Here is a 20,679-nt window from a genome sequence, read left to right on the forward strand (position 1 = left end):
TGCATTTCTTAATAATGCCCCCCAGCTATAGGAAGGTGGAATGGAGGAGTGAAATGTGAAAAAGTAATAGGAGAGATGACAAATGGGCAGCAAATGGGTGTATTGGCAACCTTGTTGGTAGCCGCAGTAACAGCAATCTTATTGGAAACTAGCGAATGTACCCGTGCTTCGCTACGGTATTCTACATTGTATTCGAATATCGAAGTAAATAGTGTGCATGCAGTAAATAAGATTGTTTTAAAATTGCATGTCTCTTAGCGTTATCCGAGAAAGAGCATGGGGAGTTCCCCGTACGTTGTTTCCAATGTAAAGTGTTTGTTATGGATTTGTGATATAACGGCAGGCTCACTTGCCTACTGCCATTCACAATCTGGGAAGTTTACATTATAATTGCAGGCCCCATTGCCTACTATGCGGACAGAATCGATTTGGGGAGTTTTCGTTATAATGGCAGCCCCCGTTTCCTACTTCCCGACAGATTACAGTTGAGGAGTTTCTATCATAATGGCAGGTAATTACTCTACTATCACTCGAAATTGAGTTGTGCAGTTATCATTATAATGCCAGGCCCATTTTCCTACTTCCAGCCAGCTTACTGCCAGTCACACCAAGTTGGTGAGTTTCCATCAAAATAGCAGGCCACTATGCCTAATGCCAGTCACATTTTAGATGAGGACATTTCTTTATAATGGCGGGCACCCTTGTCTACTGCCAAACACAATCGGGTAGGGGAGTTTTAAACAAAACTGCATGCTCACTTGCCTTCTGCAAGTCAAATCGAGAAGTGAACTATTCATTACAATTGTAGACCTTCCTTACTAATGACAGTTACACAGGAGTTGGAGAAGGAACCCTTTCCTACTGCCAGTCAAAGTCGGTGTGGGGAGTACTGATTACTTGCTTGCTTGTTGTTTTAAGGGGCCTAACATCGAAGGTCATCGGCCCAGTACTGATTACAATAGCAGACCCACCCTTTCTCGATCGCTACAAATCGACATCAGTGAATATATATAGATCGACATACGAAAGTATATGCGTGTTTACAATATTGAAGACCTTCATTTACAGATTAACTGCTACTAAACGTACGTCATATCGACAAAGGATTATACCATAAGACACGCCGGATTTAGTGGCCTAAATGGCTGGTCCTATGATATGTCATCTATTCTTGGGTCAGATTGAGTTAGAAACGTGGAACAGGGTAACGTTTTTGTAAGATTATCTCACATTACATTACTTTTCGGATAATTTTGTGACAGCTACATACATAGCATTTGGCTCATATATGGCTACTGGGTGGGCCAATTTTCGTGAAACCGGGCGAGTTGGCCGTGCGTGCAGAGGCGCGCGGCTGTGAGCTTGCATCCGGGAGATAGTAGGTTCGAATCCCACTATCGGCAGCCCTGAAAATGGTTTTCCGTGGTTTCCCATTTTCACACCAGGCAAATGCTGGGGCTGTACCTTAATTAAGGCCACGGCCGCTTCCTTCCAACTCCTAGGCCTTTCCTATCCCATCGTCGCCATAAGACCTATCTGTGTCGGCGCGACGTAAAGCCCCTAGCAAAAAAAAAAAATTTTCGTGAAGAGTTTGATGATTCTGTATTTCATATAAGTAATCGAAGGTATGAATTATGCATGTGAAAATTCCAAATTGACTTAACATCCATTAATAGAGGAAAACCAAACGTAAAAGGGATACAGATACGGCAAAAAGTCATAAGACCAAGGTTGTAGATCATTCCAAATTGAACGGAGATTGTGCAATCTGTTATGTGATAGGAATTTCCGAAGGTCTGCACCATCATTAAAATTGCCTGCATATTTCGATATTCTTCGGGGATAAAAAGTGAAAAATTTAATGATCTTGGATGTTTTCCGTTCGTTACAGGCTAAAACGTATAATTTTGTCAAATTTCAATTATCTTCTTTTTCTTCTGGCAAATTATGCCGCAATCTGGATTTTGGGCGAGGCGGGTAAAAATTAGGACTTTCAGGAAACTAAACCAAAAATTATGCAGATGGTCATTATTACCCCTTAAACGGAAAGCTGTACGAAATTTTCGCCAAAATAGTCAGTGTAGAGGCACACAGTCGTTACGATTTGATTTATATAGATAAGGAATCTGCTCCATGTAAAACACGTTTTTGGCTATGTCCGCTGGACTTAACCTGCAAAACTGACCATTCATGATATCTCCCTTATTAATCCTCCTGACGAAAAAATGCACATGAAAAAAAGGTTTAGAGGTGGAATTCCATCACGTTTGGTCGATTTCCAGTCAGGTTGGTCTTGTTCTGTATATATTGTGGAAGAGTAAAATCACCATTTCGGTTCCCTATAAACCGCCAGTCCATTCCGGAACATGAAATGTTATTTACGTTTAAAGCCTACCTTTGGACAGGTGGATGCTAAATATGAATTTTGGTTCGAATGTCTTCAGTAGTTTTCAAGTTGTAAGGAATACGCTTTACACGCACCCGCTCGAGAGTTAAGTCCGATGGGACTTGTACAAAAAAAAACGGTCCGTTAATGATATCTCCCTTATTAATCCTCGTATCGAAATGATGCACATGAGAAAAAAGGTTTAGAAATTATTATCTACTAAGGCAGGTAGATTTTAATTAACGTTGGTTGTGTATATTTTGTGAAAGTGCAAAATCACTGTTTCGGTTTCGTATAAACCCCTAGTCAATTCAGGGATTTAGAAACAATATTTGCCCTAAAACCTATCAAGGACAGGTGTATTCTAAATATGAGTCTTGGTGGAAATACATCCAGTGGTTTGTAGCACTCGCGTACATACGGCATAATTAAGGAAGAAATAATACAGTTAAGAAAGTTGAAAGTAATAGAAAATGGATTATAACTGAGGACAGCCGGATAACGACAAATATGTAAATGCCAAGTTAATGTATTGGAAAATCAAATGCCCCTCAATAAATTATGCTAGTGTGAGTAATGGATATAATAAAGCGGTAACAGAGGAGAAATTTAGGTCAGTGATTCTTAGGTAAACAAATAATAAGAAGATGACTAATGGTGTTATTACTTAATCTATTCGAGGGCGGTTAAAACATCCAACGATATTCCGCCAATATCCCGCAGATAGGCCGATTGACGCCTCTCTTGCCTTCTACCCAAGGAACAACCACGAATTTAAAAGCATGATGAGGAAAATGGCAATACGTTACTTCCCTGCTGGTATGCAGTCAGAGACGTTGCCATGGTAACCTGTAGGTTCGTTGTCGGTCTGTCGGTCACTCAATGCAGAGCATGGTACCAGCAGAAAATTGTAAATTTCTCCGTATGTAAAGAGTAAGGTAAATTATGAACATAACGAAAGTTGTTTATAATGAAGAGACGTTTCACGTACGGTAAACGAAGTTTACAGAAAATCAGTAGTATAAGAGAAAATGGAGGAAAACCATTCTGGTTTTCCTATAAATCCCCCGTGTATTCAAAGATTTTAAAATGATATGCATATCGAAACCTTCCCCGGGATGAGTATACTCTAAATATGAAGTTCAGTTGAGATCTATCGAGCCGTTTCGACGTGATGGTGGAAAAACCATTCTGGTTTTCCTATAAGCCCCGTCTATTTAAAGATTTTAAAATGATATGCATATCGAAACCTTCCCCGGGATGAGTATACTCTGAATATGAAATTTGGTTGAGATCTATCCAGCCGTTTCGACGTGATGGTGGAAAAACCATTCTGGTTTTCCTATAAACCCCCCGTGTATTCAAAGATTTTAAAATGATATGCATATCGAAACCTTCCCCGGGAGGAGTATGCTCTAAATATGAAGATTGGTTGAGATCTATCCAGCCGTTTCGACGTGATGGTGGAAAAACCATTCTGGTTTTCCTATAAACCCCCCGTGTATTCAAAGATTTTAAAATGATATGCATATCGAAACCTTCCCCGGGAGGAGTATGCTCTAAATATGAAGATTGGTTGAGATCTATCCAGCCGTTTCGACGTGATGGTGGAAAAACCATTCTGGTTTTCCTATAAACCCCCCGTGTATTCAAAGATTTTAAAATGATATGCATATCGAAACCTTCGCCGGGAGGAGTATACTCTAAATATGAAGTTTGGTTGAGATCTATCCAGCCGTTTCGACGTGATGGTGGGAAAACCATTCTGGTTTTCCTATAAACACCCCGTGTATTCAAAGATTTTAAAATGATATGCATATCGAAACCTTCCCCGGGATGAGTATTCTCTAAATATGAAGTTTGGTTGAGATCTATCCAGCCGTTTCGACGTGATGGTGGAACAAACAGACAGACAAACAAACAGACACGAACAATTTTATTTATGTAGAAGATTGGTGGAGTTGAGCAAATCCCGGGGCTTGGATCAGTTATTGTAATCGGATGGGAAGAATTCGAAATGATTTAGGAACTGATCAAAGAAGCATATCAGGATGAGCAAACAAGAGACCTAATTAGAGATCAAGCCAAGGAAATAAATAAAGATATACAAGAGTTAAAATAGTATGTTAAAGAGGAGATGAATGTGATAAAAGAGAGAGTGGCTCATAACACGGAGGAAGTAGAACGACTGAAGACCGAAGTCAGGTATTTAGAGGAGTACCTGAGTCAAGTAAAGTGGTTTGAAAACAGGATTAACCAAGAGCTAGGAGGAAAATCTTTTTTATTTATGGTGTGCTGGAAGGAGATCATGCTGCTTGTTGTTTAAAGCGGCCTAACATCGAAGGTCATCGGCCCTGGAAGGAGAAAACGAAAGCAAGGTGGAAATAGTATATAAAGTGGTAGAAGTAATACAAAGTAAAATGAAGATAAACTTTAGTGAGGTGGACATAGACGATGTATATAGAGTGGCGAAAGAGAAGGGTAGGAGACCGATCAAGGTTAAATTAATAATGCCGTCCACCCCCTCTACACGGCACTACAGCCTTGACGGGCCTTGGCTGGCCAAGCGACCGCTACTCAGCCCGAAGACCTGCAGATTACGAGTGACACGTTGTCAGGGCGGCGAATCCTCTCCGCCGTTATTTTTGGCTTTCTAGACCGGAGACGCTATTTTACCGTTAGTTAGCTCCTTAATTGATGTCACGTAGGCTGAGTGAACTTCGAATGAGACCTTACATACATCTAAAATCCCTTACCTGGCCGGGAATCGAATACCTTCCGTACAGAGGTGGGAGGCGCTATCCCAAAGACCACTGAGTAGACGTTCATGATAATAGTGAGAGAAAACCTGCAAGACAATATTCCGACACTCTAGCATCTTCGGAAGCAGTAAAATCAATAGCTTCTATATTTATATTTATATTTATATTTATATTTATATTTATATTTATATTTATATTTATATTTATATTTATATTTATATTTATATTTATATTTATATTTATATTTATGTTCATATTTATATTTATATTTATATTTATATTTATATTTATATTTATATTTATATTTATATTTATATTTATATTTATATTTATATTTATATTTATATTACCGTGAGTTTGACAGGACGACTTGCAGAGTGTTTTCAAAAGTTTAAACATTTCTTGTCGTATATTTTTAAATTATTAAATAAAAATGTAGCACATTCTGATTGACCAAAGCGCTCGTCAGTACTTCAAAGCCACCTGCTGGTCCACTGCCAGCCATGTGCGTCCTGACAATTCTAAGGGGTGCACACGCATGCGCGCACGCATACGCCGTCTGGTATTACGTCTCCCCGCTATAGTCTACATAACTGAGTGGTCAGTCGTGGACTCATTATTATTATTTTTCATCTTCAAGCGTGGGTCGATTCTGAAGAAATTATCAAGAAACAAGAACAATAAAGAAACGTCCAACAGTACGTATTTCTTGAATACTTAGTTCGACACCTGCTTCCTTCCATTAATCATGAGGAACGCTAATTGATATCGCTGTCACCGAATGTTCATTCCTGTAATTCACTCCTCTGATTCTGAACTACAAAATTAGGATTAGCCATTACGTTAACATTAATCAATCACAGGCAGAGACAGTTCTCTATATACCGTGAGTTACATTACTGCTCATTAATCAGGCTACCCAAGAAAGGGGAACCACGTATCGTTAAGTGCCAGTTGAAATACAACACAATACATTTACTTTCACAACATGCAGCCCATTTAATATACACATCGCTAACTTGTGTGACATACGTGGGTCTTCATTAGCGGAGTGACTTGTTCCTTGGTTTCCACCCAGACGGCAGAGGCTTAAATCTCGAAAGCAAGCAAACTAGCTCTTAGTTTTAAATGTTCGTGGATATTGTGATCGTACATAAGGTACCTCACTTTTTTAAATCTGAATCACAAGGAGGTAACTTTACATTTCAAAAATACCACATACATTAGTGTGGATTCGAACTGCGAACACGATTATTAGAAGCCATTGGCTCTGCCACTCGGCAAAATCGCTCCTACTAGTGTACACTAGTGTAGAATTTTTATCCGAGAGCCACGTGGCGTCAGGAAGGACTTTTAAATTTGAACTATTGTACCAATTAAAACCCAAGGCGACCCAAAGTGGCTCCAGGGATCTAAAAAAAACTAAATATAATTCAAAGAAAGTTTCAACTCGTGTCACAATTATTTCTTTCTTAATCAGTGTCTTGCAGCGTGATACTTTGGGTCGCATGGATAAAACTGGGGAGGAGGACCAGTTACTCGCCCAGGCGGCCTCACCTGCTAAGCAGAAGAGGATCCTTGCCAGGGGATGGGAAGATTGGAAGGGATAAACAAGAAAAAGTGAATGAAGCGGCCGTGGCCTGGAGGAGAAGTAGGAAACAACGGAAAACAGCTTCGAGGATGCCTGAGGAGGAAATCGAACCCCGTACACTCAGTTCACCTCCCGAGGTTGAGTGGAACCCGTTCCAAGCCTCGCACCACTTCTCCAATTTCGTAGCAGAGTCGAGAATCTAACCCGAGCCTACACCACAGAGGCAGACCGGATCTCAAAAAAAACTGAAGATAATCCAAAGAAAAATACAACTCGTGTCACATGTACCGTGATAAAGATGGCCTCAGTGTATAGGTCACGCGATTGTCAGCGAGTATAGTCCTCGACTCGTAAACGTAGTCACTAAGGGAACAACCTAACTCCCTATCTCCTGTTAAAACTGAAGGTGCTAATTTATTGTTACTTTCTAACTGTCCAGTTCGATTCAGTGTCACCATCCATACAGTTTTAGGAACGCTATTTGCCAATAGGACGTACCGTTCATCTGGCACTATGTAGATATGTTTTTCATGACTTGCGAGATTTTACGTACTGCCACTTCCGTGTTGTGAAAATTACTACTGTTACATTTGCGAGTAAGGCATATTTTCCTTTTCTGAAGAATTGTAAATCTATTTGGATAATATCGAATAGTGCAGTTCGTAGTTGGTGTGAAATGACCAATGCAGCAGTTTATTAATGCGGTCTTATTTGGTCCAATTCTTACGTAGATAATTTAATTATCATGTCTAAGAACCAAAATCTGCAAGAACTCCTCCGAAGAGGAGAGTAGTGGAACTTTTGAAAAATCACACTACAAAGTTTTACGTAAGGCCAGCCTCGTTTATTAAGACTAACTGGGACCAAAGGCAATTCGGACAATCTAAATCCGGATAATTCGGATTATATGGATAATAAGCAAGAAGAAATCCATAAATAAGCAGACTTACCATTTATGATAAAAAGAAGCTATCTTTTGTAAAAAAATTATGTACATAGTTTTGTTTACAAGACATGAGAAATTTATAAATTTTTATCACATAAAATCACATAATTTCTTAACAAAGAATAGGTCCACCGTTTCAAACACGTGTGGCATTTGAATGTAGCACGGTCACGCAAACACTTTATCATTAATAGTTCAGTTGGAGTGGTGTCGGGTAGAGGGAAGGAAGCGTCCGTGGCCGTAAGTTAGGTACCTTAGAGGCATTTGCCTGGAGTAGAAGTGGTAAACCACGGAAAACCACTTCGAGGATGGCTGAGGTGGAAATCGAACCTCCTCTGTTCAGTTGACCCCTCAAGGCTGAGTGGTCGCCGTTCCAGTCCTCGTGCAACTTTTCAAATGTTGTGGCAGAGCCGGGAATCGAACCCGGACCTCTGGAGGTGGCAAATAATCACACTATTGTGGCATTGTGGTTAGCCTGTTCGAGTCTCGTTGGTGGAAAGCATTTTTACCATCAGAATGTTGGCAGGAAGGGTAGGAGAGCTGGTGGTATATGATTTATATTCACTAGACTGCATACAAAAAAAGACTGGATTCAATTCCACAGTGTACATACGGAGTGAGGTTATATGATGCAGCTGACGGCGATTCGTCCGTCGGAAGGGACGTTGAACCTTGAGCAGATCCCTTGGTGTTATTGGAAGACTCCACCTCTGTGGTGTAGTGGTCAGCGTGATTAGCTGCCACCCCCAGATGCCCGGGTTGGATTCCGGGCTCTGCCACAAAATTTGAAAAGTGGTATTAATAACTGTGTGTGGCAGCCCTTGTAAGCCAGACCCTCTGATGAGGTTGGGCGGCATCTGCCATGTGTAGATAACTGCGTGTTAGTGTGGTGGATGATAGTGTTTTGTGTGCTGTGTGTGAGTTGTAGGGATGTAGGGGACAGCACAAACACCCATCTCCCGGGCCACTGGAATTAACCAATGAAGGTTAAAATCCCCGACCCGGCCGGGAATCGAACCCGGGACCATCTGAACCGAAGGCCAGTACGCTGACCATTCAGCCAACGAGTGGCACAAGGGCTGGAACGGGCCCACTCAGCCTCGGGAGGTCAACTGAGTAGAGGAGGGTTCGATTCCCACCTCAGCCATCCTCAAAGTGGTTTTGCGTGGTTTCCCACTTCTCTTCTTTTGCAGTCAAATGCCAGGAAGGTACATAACTTAAGGCCACAGCCGCTTCCTTCCCTCTTCCTTGTCCATCCTTTCCAATTCCCCGCCCCCCTCACAAGGCCCCTGTTCAGCATAGCAGGTGAGGTAGCCTGGGTGAGGTACTCGTCCTCCTCCTCAGTCGTCTCCTCTGTCGCATAGTATCACGGTCCAGGATACTGACCTTGAGGCGGCAGGAGTGGGATCCCTCGCTGAGTCCGAGGAAAAAACAACGCTGGAGGGGGAATCGAACCCGGGCCTTCGGGGGGTGGCAGCTAATCACACTAACCACTACACCACAGAGGCGGACTATTCTCATTCATTACTATATAAATCCTGACAATGTGTTTTCAAAATCTCTTATCAGTCAAAATGGTGGTAATCATCTAGTGTAATTTGGAGTTAGGACATTTTGGAATTAAATCATTTACTGGCATATATATAGAGTGACATTTCTCAACATTCAAATAGCTAAAATACAACAGTTATTACCTACATTCCAAATATTGATCGTAAAGAAAGTACACCAGTTATTACAATACCTACATGAGCAAAATACATTTTAAGTGTAAATTACATCGTATTTTATCATCGCCATCACTGTCACTGTCATTATGAATATTACCAGCTAGAGCAAGCACATGTTCATAAAACGGCGTAGCAGGATGGTCCTCCGTTATGTCGAGGTTATTGAAAAGCATTTTAATGTATTTCATCTTTTTCTGTATCACCGGGTGGCCTATCCGTTCTTGTCTGGGGTTGAGAGACAACGAATTTTTCACCCCTCCTCAACAATGTGTGAAAACATCCTCACATCCCTGAAAAAGTGGATATGCAGAACAATTGGTTTACACTTATCTGAATAGAATCCCTAGCTGAGATTTTCCACTTGTACAGATACCAGTCCTCGGCAAGAACATGTGCAGTGACAACAATTCCAAAACATTTTCGTAGTCAGTAGGCAAACGGACAATTTCACTCTTCCGCAGCTTCTTTTCATTCCTTCCAATTACGCGATCTACATCACAAACACTATTCCTCTACCAGCCGTAAGCATCCCCCTCCTCCCACTTCTGAATGAGAATGTATCCAACAAATCAGTTATTTTTCACGAGACCGGAAAATTATTTTTGGGATTTATTTTTTTGCTATTGGCTTTACGTCGCACCGACACAGATAGTTCTTATGGCGACGATGGGACAGGAAAGGGCTAGACTGGGAATGAAGTGGCCGTGGCCTTAATTAAGGCACAGCCCAAGCATTTGCTTGGTGTGAAAATGGGGAAAGCACAGAAAACCATCTTCAGGGCTGCCGACAGTGGGGTTCGAACCCACTATCTCCCGAATATACACTACTTGAACCAATTGTATCTGTAAGTTTACAAATGAGTTCATATATTAAAAACAATATTTTATTTTTAGAGAATACAATACTCCCATCCTAAATTCCGGATCGTCCGGAACTAAGGAAGAGAGCACTCTCTTTTTGCAGTTCGTTCAAATTTGTTACATGCATTACATTTTTCTTTTATGATTAGGTACTACTATACTAGTCCGCCTCTGTGGTGTAGTGGTTAGCGTGATTAGCTGCCACCCCCGGAGGCCCGGGTTCGATTCCCGGCTCTGCCACGAAATTTGAAAAGTGGTAAGAGGGCTGGAATGGGGTCCACTCAGCCTCGGGAGGTCAACTGAGTAGAGGTGGGTTCGATTCCCACCTCAGCCATCCTGGAAGTGGTTTTCCGTGGTTTCCCACTTCTCCTCCATGCGAATGCCGGGATGGTACCTAACTTAAGGCCACGGCCGCTTCCTTCCCTCTTCCTTGCCTATCCCTTCCAATCTTCCCATCCCTCCACAAGGCCCCTGTTCAGCATAGCAGGTGAGGCCGCCTGGGCGAGGTACTGGTCATACTCCCCAGTTGTATCCCCCGACCAAGAGTCTGAAGCTCCAGGACACTGCCCTTGAGGCGGTAGAGGTGGGATCCCTCGCTAAGTCCGAAGGAAAAACCGAACCTGGAGGTTAAACAGATGATGATGATGATGATGACTACTATACTAAATATAATTTGTTTGTCCTAGACGTTAACAATGCTATATTGTCTAGGACAACATGAATCTTTCCTTAATTTATTTACAAACTTATTTATTTATTATTTATTAATGTCTTTCTGTACATGGCGGGGCTCAGGCTATGAAGCCTGCTATTATGCCAAACCATATAATTGTACACCTGTGTAAACAGAACATTATAACTACTTAAAATTAAAAATAAGTTTAATATAATTTAAAATTAACGTGAAATGTAATTTACCTGAAAATCTAAAGTATCATAATTTGTTTTTTACATTTTAAAATGAATTTATAGTATTTACTATTATTAAAACTATACCTCGAAAATTGTCAATGTTACTAATCTTACATTTACATTTTATTCATCTGACTTAATCTAACATTTGAGGGTAATTCTTGGAGTAAATTATTCTGATTGTAGATAAAAGTTCCAGCACATTCTTTTGAATACATTTAGGTTGCTTATGTCTCTAATTTCAGCCGGGAGGGAATTCCAGGAACGTATGGTCCCCGGTACAAATGAGTTGTTATACATCCTACTGTGGTGAATGGGGATGGACAACAGGGATCGTGTTGATGACCTTGCGGGTGTTCTGCCTGAGGGAGAGAGGTAGCTGAAATCTATTCTCAGGTTGTCTGGTTTACCTATTCGCAGTATTTTGTGCAGAAGAGAAACAGCATGGTGCTTGCATCTATCGCATAATCTTAACCAGGACAGCTGATGGAGGAATGGGCTGATGTGGGAATGGAGCGGAACATTTAGAATGAATCGAATGCAGGCATTATGTGCCCGTTGAAGTTTGGAACCAAGTGAATAACTTATGTTATTATAGACTACGTCACCATAATCAAATATTGGTAGAATTAGTCCTTGAACAAGCAGTTTCCTGGTTTTGACAGGAAGAAAGTCCCTCAGTTTGTGCAGTGAGTGTAATGAGCCGAATACACGTTGACAAATTTTTGTTACGTGCTCTGACCAACTTAACTACTTATCAAAAATTATTCCAAGGTTCTTAACGGAGTCTTTCATTGTTATAGGTGTTTCATTGACGTTGATAACCGGTATATTGATACTTTCTAACTTGGCATGCGCTTTTTTAGATCCTATTATGATGGATTGCGATTTTAATGGGTTTACCTTCAGGCAGTGGCTACTAGTCCATTCGTTAATGTTAAATAGGTCTTCGTTTAGTTTCATGGTTGCTTCTTGTATGTCATTCGGCTTGGTATGAATATACAATTGGATATCGTCAGCATATAAGTGATATTTACAGTTCGTCAGTTGTTCTGATAGGTCATTCATGTATAGGGAGAACAGAAGCGGTGATAACACCCCACCCTGTGCTACACCCATCTCAGTATTTAGCCATCTAGACATATTGTCTCCCACTGACACACATTGTTTACGTCCACTGAGATAGGAACGTACCCAGCATAATACATTATTAGAAAATTTCATCGCTTTTAATTTGGCTAGTAAAATGTCTTTGTCTACGCAGTCAAATGCTTTTGTAAGGTCTAGAAGAATTAGAATTGTCATTTGTCCGTTATCCATTGCTAGCTGAATGTCTTTAGTTACTTTTACCAATGCTGTGTTGGTACTGTAATTCGATCTGAACCCTGATTGATATCTGTCGAGTAAGTTATGATGTAAGATATAGTTTGTCATTTGTTTGTGTACTAGTTTTTCCAGTACTTTTCCCAGTACAGGGAGGATACTAACAGGCCGGTAATCGTCAAAGGTTATAGGGGTACTATTTTTCGGCAAGGGTCTGATGATGGCATTTTTCCAGTTCTCAGGAAAGATTCCCGTCATAAGAGAGGTGTTAATAATGTGCGTTATTGTAGGAAGAATGATGTCTAGAACTTTTCTTAAAAGGGACAGGTTTATTCCGACGTGTCCGGTAGACCCTGATTTTATGTCATTGAGGGCGCTCTTTACATCACCTGGAGTCACATGAGAGAAGTAGAATGTTTCTCCACCATGCTTTCTCTTTGAAGATATTTTGTCAATAGTGGCTCTCTTGGTATTTCCGTTCATCTGGACGTTTCTTCAGCTAAAATAATTATTCAGATCGTCCAAAGGTACATTACCGTTACTATCCTTTGTCTTCGTTTTACTTAGACCCATATCGCGGAGAGTTTTCCATACAGCTGCAGAGTTATGTGTATTTAAAACTTCGTACGAGTAGCGTATTTTAGCGTTTCTTATCATCTGCGTTGTTTTATTTCGGAGTCTTTTATATTTCTCAAAATTGTCCTGTGTTGGACATTTCACATAGTAGCTATAGGCTACGTCTCTGTCTTTCATTTGATCACGAAATTCTTGATTGAGCCAAGGGTTAGATGGTCGCTTTACTCGAGCAGTACGTAATGGGGCATGTCTGTCGTATAAAGTTAAGAGAAGTTCGTTAAAATGAGATACTTTGTCGTCAATGTCCTTTATGTACTGAACTGTGTGCCATGGTGTGCTCAGAAATCTTTGAAATCTCTATATTCGATTTTCTTAGGCTTGTATTTTGGACACTTCAAAGAGTATGCAGCGTAAATCATATCATGGCGGGAAAGGCCTGGCACAGGAATCTGTCCATGTGACAATATACGGTCTTTATTGTTTACAACGATTATTAGGTCAAAGAGTGTGTGCGATGTTGCAACATGATGTGTGGGTTGTATGGGCAGAATTGTCATATTAATGGATTCAAACATGCATGTTAGTCGCCTAGTTTCAGTAGTTGCATTTTTCAGGTCAGTGTTAAAATCTCCCATTTAAACCATGTGTTCATACCTGGATATTAAGTCCTGTAGGGCTTCCTCTAGATCCGTTGTGTTTCCGGTCTTCTGTGGGCGATACACTACACCGAGTAAACACTTCGTACCACGAATTTCAATTTCTACGCACAAGAACTCTGGCCTGTGAGAGTATTCACTTGGCGATTTGAATATTACCTTGTATTTCTAATCGTCACGTATTAACATTCCGACTCCGCCTCCAGGCTTTCCTTATAAATGATAATTATCAATCATATAATACAAAAGCTCACCTCGCTGCAAACTGGTAAATAACACATACTTCTACTTCGCAGCAGAAATAATTTAAATAGTTGTAAATACCCACTTTCCAGTAGATACTGCAACAAAGCCTTTTCAGGTAAAGCACAAAAGCACCTTCACAGGCATTTAGAAAACTTTTCACGTATATCACACCATTCCAATGCTAACCTTAGTGTCACAGGTCTTTTGGGGGTATCCTACTACCTACAACATACTTTACTTAATGGCTGAATTATGAATATACAATAATTTAAAGATTACTACATTTGACATAATTTTAACTTACCAGTATGTTTTCCATACTTACAACATGCCATACTTAATGTCTGAGTTATGGCTAGAAAATAAGGACAAGACACTATAACAATTGTCCGACTCGTTGGCTGAATGGTCAGCGTTCTGGCCTTCGGTTCAGAGGGTCCCGGGTTCAATTCCCGGCCGGGTCGGGGATTTTAACATTAATTGGTTAATTCTAATGGCCCGGGGGCTGGGTGTTTGTGCTGTCCCCAACATCCCTGCAACTCACACACCACACATAACACTATCCTCCACCACAATAACACGTAGTTACCTACACACGGCAGATGCCGCCCACCCTCATCGGAGAGTCTGCCTTAGAAGGGCTGCACTCGGCTAGAAATAACCACACGAAAAAAACTGTAAAAATTTATACATTACAACATTTGACATAATTTGTTACCTACTATTAATTTTATTCATTATTGTACGATACGCAGGCCTCTTATCCATATTATCTTTATTTTTCGTTTGTATTTGTTTTGATGTTTTTAATTTTCTTTTTCCACATACTTTTTAAGATACAAAAGATTTTTTCTATTCTTCCCGGTGTAACCCACACTTTATTTAATATTTTAGCAATTGTATAGAATTCTCTCTCTTTCTATTTTTGTTTTACATTCACTTCCCACATATTTTGCTCTCAGTGCTTCGGTTGCTCTAGAAATTCTTAATAAATGCGCTTCTTCCATTTCTTTTCCACCAAGTGGACACTGATTTTCGTAATTTTTCTCTCTCGGACCCTTATTTTTTCAAATTCCCATTAGCCACCATACCATTCTACTCACTTCTCTGTTAGGCTCCCTTTCTCTCCTTATTGCCATTTAGTGTATGATTTAACGAAATTCCAGCAGTGTCCTTTTAGTTCCACATTCCACCATAATCGTCTGTTTCTCAATATCCTTCGTTAGCCAGTAGTCATCCTTTAATTGTTCTATATGTTGTTTGTATTCTAAATTCAGTATTTACCTCCCCTCTTCCCTTTTTAATCTTAAGCAATATCTTATTACTTTCCTGGCTATATCTGCTTGAATACTTATGTCCTCGCATAATCTTCTAACTCCACATGATTATTTTTCAGAATTTGTGGTTTGTTACATCTATTTTTTCTCTCTATTTTAACGCCCCATACATTGCTCTTGAAATCACTAGTGCATTTAAAAGATTCTTATGTAACTTGTATTCAGTATTCGCCATCTTTCTTTCTAAGCATCTTGTGCTGGATAAAGCGGCCAACCCTGTTCATTTTAGCACGTCATATTTGATTATTCCACTTACCATTCGATGTCATAATAATTGCTAGATATTCTGTTTTATTAACAACTTCCAGGTCTATACCCTCTAATCTGCAGCCTCTTTCATTTTTCTTTAATTTATCTCCTTTTTTATATACCATTACTTTTGTTTTATTGATATTTATTTTCAAATTACATATTCTGCAATATTCAGCAGTTTTATCAAGACTGTTGCACACCGCCTGGTGATAGAGAGAGCAGTAGGATGACGTCCGCGAAAATTAGGCCAGGAATTTCTTTATTATTCATACGTGAACATGTTCTATCCTCCTTCCCTCAATTATCTAATACATTATTATTGAAAAGTATGAACAATATTGGTGATAATTTACATCCCTGATTGAGTCCAATATTTGAATGTATCTCTCCTTCACTTTAATCGTGCATATCACCTCTGTGTATAATTCTTCTATGGCCCTGATCATTTTGTTTGACAACCCTATCCTGGCCAGCTCCGCAATAACAGCCCGTCTGCTCACTGAATCAAAAGCTTTTTGCAGATATATCGCTGCAATATATAATCTCTCATCTTTTCTCTTTAAATATTTCTATTATTGTTTTAATTATAAATATATTATCAGTAATTCTCATTTCTTTCCAAAACCCCGACTGGCACGCAGAGTATATATAGTAATCTTCTGCCAATTTTTAAAATTCTTTTTGCCAGAATCCCGGTATAAATCTTACTAAGTATATCCAGCAAGGTAATACCCCTATAGTTGCTGGTGTTAGATCTATCCCCTTTCCTTTTGTATACTGGGCATATAATTCCTTCTTGCCAAGAACTAGTAATTTTTCCACCAACGAAGGTGTTGTTGAGTATTCTAGTTAATATTTACAGCATCTGGCTGTTTTTACCAAACTCGTTCCGAAATTCATAAGTGATTCCACTGATAGCACTTGCTTTACCTCCTTACCTTTTTTAAAAATCAGCCACTTCACCTCTTAATATTGGGTCGTCTAATTCAGGCGAAGTGTACCCCACATGTCTAAGCATAACAGTATGGGTTTTATTCATTTTCCATGCATCATTATCCCCTAACAAACCTTTGAAATATACTAACCACTCCTCATTGCTTATGATTGCTTGATTACTACTTTTATATTTACAGATTTCGCTTATTTTGTTCAATATTTTCTTTTTTTTCGTTTTCTTTACAATACATATTTAATAATTGTACATATTTTTCCTGCCAGTTTTTTCCACATAATAAATCTTTGTACTCTTTCCTCATTTGGCAAAAATCTATCCTTAAGTCTTCCGATCCCTCCTTTCTGTATACTTTTAGTGCCTTTAACACTCCTATTTTTCTTTTTTATTACACTCATCATTGTACCAAGAATTATATTTGTCTTCCCTACTCTTTCTTACAGGTCGTGCGCGTAGAGGCGCGCGGCTGTGAGCTTGCATCCGGGAGATAGTAGGTTCGAATCCCACTATCGGCAGCCCTGAAGATGGTTTTCCGTGGTTTCCCATTTTCACACCAGACAAATGCTGGGGCTGTACCTTAATTAAGGCCACGGCCGATTCCTTCCAACTCTTAGGTCTTTCCTATCCCATCGTCGCCGTAAGACCTATCTGTGTCGGTGCGACGTAAAGCCCCTAGCAAAAAAAAAACTCTTTCTTACAATCATTTTTGCTTGCTATTGTTATTGATCTTTCAACCAGTTTTATTACTTCTATGTCATTATTCTCTATCATGTTCTCAATACCCAACTTCAAAATATCAAAAGTTTTCCACCTATAATAGTTCCTAAATTCGTCCCTATGCTCCTCCACCCATGTATACCTAACCAGTTGCTTTTGTACGTAGTTCGTGTGGGGTTTCCCTTTTGGTTTTCCATCATTTATCACTAGTCGAATAACAACCGGAAAATGATGGGATGCTGTCCAATTCTGTACCTTAATGTCTTTGATACAAGTTAGCGCTACCCGGGAAGCTAAATCTAGGTCTGTCACACTCCTGACTCGACAATATACGTTAAGTTTCCTGTTGTATCTCCCGCCCATCCACTGTTCAGAATATATAATTCCTCTACTGCACACATTTTTCTCCATTCTCGTTACTTTATCTTTGCTACTTCTTACTTTCATTAGAATTTCATCAATTTCTCTATAGTACATTGAATTTTTACTCGCATTCCTGCATTGAGATCTCCCATTATAATTATTCCTGCTTCTTCATTCTTTAATTTTAACTCCTTTATTTCACCAACAAGATCATCAAAGAAGGATTTTTTGTCAAAGGAGTACCCCAAGGGATGGTTGTAGCAGAAGCCTATGAAAATATCTCTTTCCTCCTGCTTTTTTAAAAGTTATTTTTACCCTAATAATTTCATCCACTCGTGATTTCCATAGTTCTACCTGGTTACTTATTTTATCTTTCATGAACACTGATATCCCCTCGGTATAGCGCCCTTTCAGCTCCTTCTTTGCTTCGTTTTACTCAAAATTTTACAACCCGGTATTTGCAACTAATATTCACCCTCCATCCACATTTCAATCATCACCGTAATATCATTTTCCCGCATTAAACCCCTGACCTCATCATTTTCCAGTTTACTCAGTACACACTCTAAATTTATTACTCCCACACCCCAGCCTAGTTATTATTTGCGAGTATATCTGTTGAGCTCGCGGCTCTACTCATGGTCATTCTTGATTGATCTAACTGAATAATAAAACCTCCTGGGGAACTAATTATTCTTTCTTTCCTTCCCCTAGTTTCCTCAGTACCCGTCAATCCTTTCTTAGCCCAAATATCCCTTAATTTTAACGCTGGCTTACGTTTTTTTCTTCTCTTCTTGCTGCGCTGGTATCTCTCCTTGGAACCACTCATTCCTGTGCTGCTTGTCCGGAATGGTGCTGATGACTTACTTTCGTAACCGGGTCGTCGTGACCTCCATTCGCTTTGATCAACAACACCTGCTGGGGCTGCTGCTGTTCTGCAGTTTCTGTTTCTGCTGCTGGTGACTCATTTGTGCCTTGCTCGTTGTCCATATCCCTGACCTTTCGCGTAGCTGACACATCAGGCCGTTGCTCTATCTCGCGTAGCTGGTTCACCGTCCACTGTCTGTTCCACGTGTCACCCACAACCACGGGTCTGCTTCCGCGGATATAAGCTTTTAGTCCTGAATGCCACGCTTTTTATAAATGAAAGCGAAGCGTTTTCATATTTATCATTTCCTCTTGATCCAGTACTTTCTTGATCCATATTTTTGACCCCTTCTGCTTCTTCGCAACCTCCAATATTTGTTGAGCCTTCAAGCTCGATACCATACATACCTTGATCGGTCTCCTTCCTCTATTCTTCCCTAATCTGAATCAATGTCACTATCATCCGACTCGTTGGCTGAACGGTCAGCGTGCTGGCCTTCGATTCAGAGGGTCCCGGGTTCGATTCCCGGCCGGGTCGGGGATTTTAACCTTAATTGGTTAATTCCATTGGCACGGGGGCTGGGTGTATGTGTTGTCTTCATCATCATTTCATCCCCATCACGACGCGCAGGTCGACTACGGGAGTCAAATAGAAAGACCTGCACCTGGCGAGCCGAACCCGTCCTGGGATATCCCGGCACTAAAAGCCATACGACATTGCATTTTTCAATATCACTATCGAGTTTCTCCCTGATTAAGGAGAGTACTCTATCCAGCAAATCATTTGCGTTCTCTTTATCTGACTCTACCAATCCATAGATTATTATATATTTCTCCTCCTCTCCGCCTTCTCTCGCATCCGTTCATTTATTCAGTATTTCTTATCCTTACTTCTAATTCCAGTACCTTGTTCTTCATTTCAGCCTTCTTCTCCTGTAGCAGGCTCTGCTTGATATCTTTGAGTTCTGATTCTGATAAGGTCCTCAATTCCTTAGATTCTCTCATTTGTTCCATTATCATATCCCGCGTCTTGTCCACATTCAAGACCTCCCTAATCTTCTCCATATCTCCTCAAGACAGTCCAGGCACTGGGTTTAGTTCAATACCACCAATCACCAACAGCACCGTCACCACCACTAATGTAAACAGCATCTGCATGATGTTATGGTTATTGATTCCGGTCTGTACTGCTTTCTTTTTCATTCTGCATTGCCACTTGCCTATAACACACCGATATTGATCTATGGATACTTCCATGTTTCACTCGCCTTTGCAGTTCCTACACTTTACACTCGCCCAGCACTATTGCGTCCTTTCACCTTGCGGTCTGAATTGCAACGGATTTATTGTTATAACATAAGGTTTTGTTGTTGTTGTTGTTGTAGCTATTTTGCTTTACGTCGCACCGACACAGATAGGTCTTAATGCGACGACGATGGGATAGAAAAGGGCTAGGACTGGGAAGGAAGCGGTCGTGGCCTTAATTAAGGTACAGCCTCAGCAATTGCCTGCTGTGAAAATGGGAAACCACGGAAAACCATCTTCAGAGCTGCCGACAGTGGGGTTCGAACCCACTATCTCCCGGATGCAAACCCACAGCTGCGCGCCCCTGACCGCACGGCCGACTCGCCCGGTAACATAAGGTTTTTAAAATAATGTATGAATTGGAAGTGATACAGTGTGAAACAATCTGCAAACATGCCTTACGTTTGTATATAACAGAAGAGAAATCCTGAACATGCACCTGGAACACAAATTATAGAAAATTATATTAGTGTATTACTTTCTTTTTTCAAAAGAACATCATCACATGTACTGTGCGTGAACACAAAGATCCTGAATTTTACAGAAAAGCTAATAGACGCAACGTTAAAACTTGGAAAAAATAAACTATTCCTGTGCACAAATAAAAAACTGCTTGGACTTTACGGAATGCAACACATCCATAGGAGATTATCACACAAAATGGCCTGGATTAACAATTATGAAACATAAAGTTAGCGGTGCAAAATCACTGACGAGTTTTTGATAATGCCTTTGTGTCATTGAGTGTATTTCTGGGGATACCTAACCCTTTCAAGATATTTCAGGTGTATTTTTAAGTACCTCGCCTGCTACCAAAAAGCAATCCTTTAACTGACCAATGCTCAAGCCGGATGTCGTAATATTCGCTTATATGGGAGACATGATTCTTAGATATCTT

At 40.2% G+C, this 20,679-nt stretch overlaps 1 protein-coding gene across 1 annotated transcript in view; it reads right to left on the reverse strand.

Annotated features, from left to right (window-relative positions):
- The window catches only part of LOC136857147 (cytochrome P450 4C1), an 84,141-nt gene extending 64,600 nt beyond the window's left edge, over positions 1 to 19,541 (reverse strand). Inside the window, exons 1-2 of the mRNA XM_067135569.2 lie at positions 19,383 to 19,541; positions 18,477 to 18,668 (exon numbers count right to left, since the gene is read on the reverse strand). Of these exons, the coding sequence (XP_066991670.2) occupies positions 18,477 to 18,668; positions 19,383 to 19,541 (351 nt within the window). The remainder of the gene's footprint in view (positions 1 to 18,476; positions 18,669 to 19,382) is intronic.
- Between the last annotated feature and the right edge of the window lie 1,138 nt (positions 19,542 to 20,679).

Source organism: Anabrus simplex, chromosome 1, assembly GCF_040414725.1.
Source record: "Anabrus simplex isolate iqAnaSimp1 chromosome 1, ASM4041472v1, whole genome shotgun sequence".
Classification (NCBI taxonomy): Eukaryota; Metazoa; Arthropoda; class Insecta; order Orthoptera; family Tettigoniidae; genus Anabrus; species Anabrus simplex.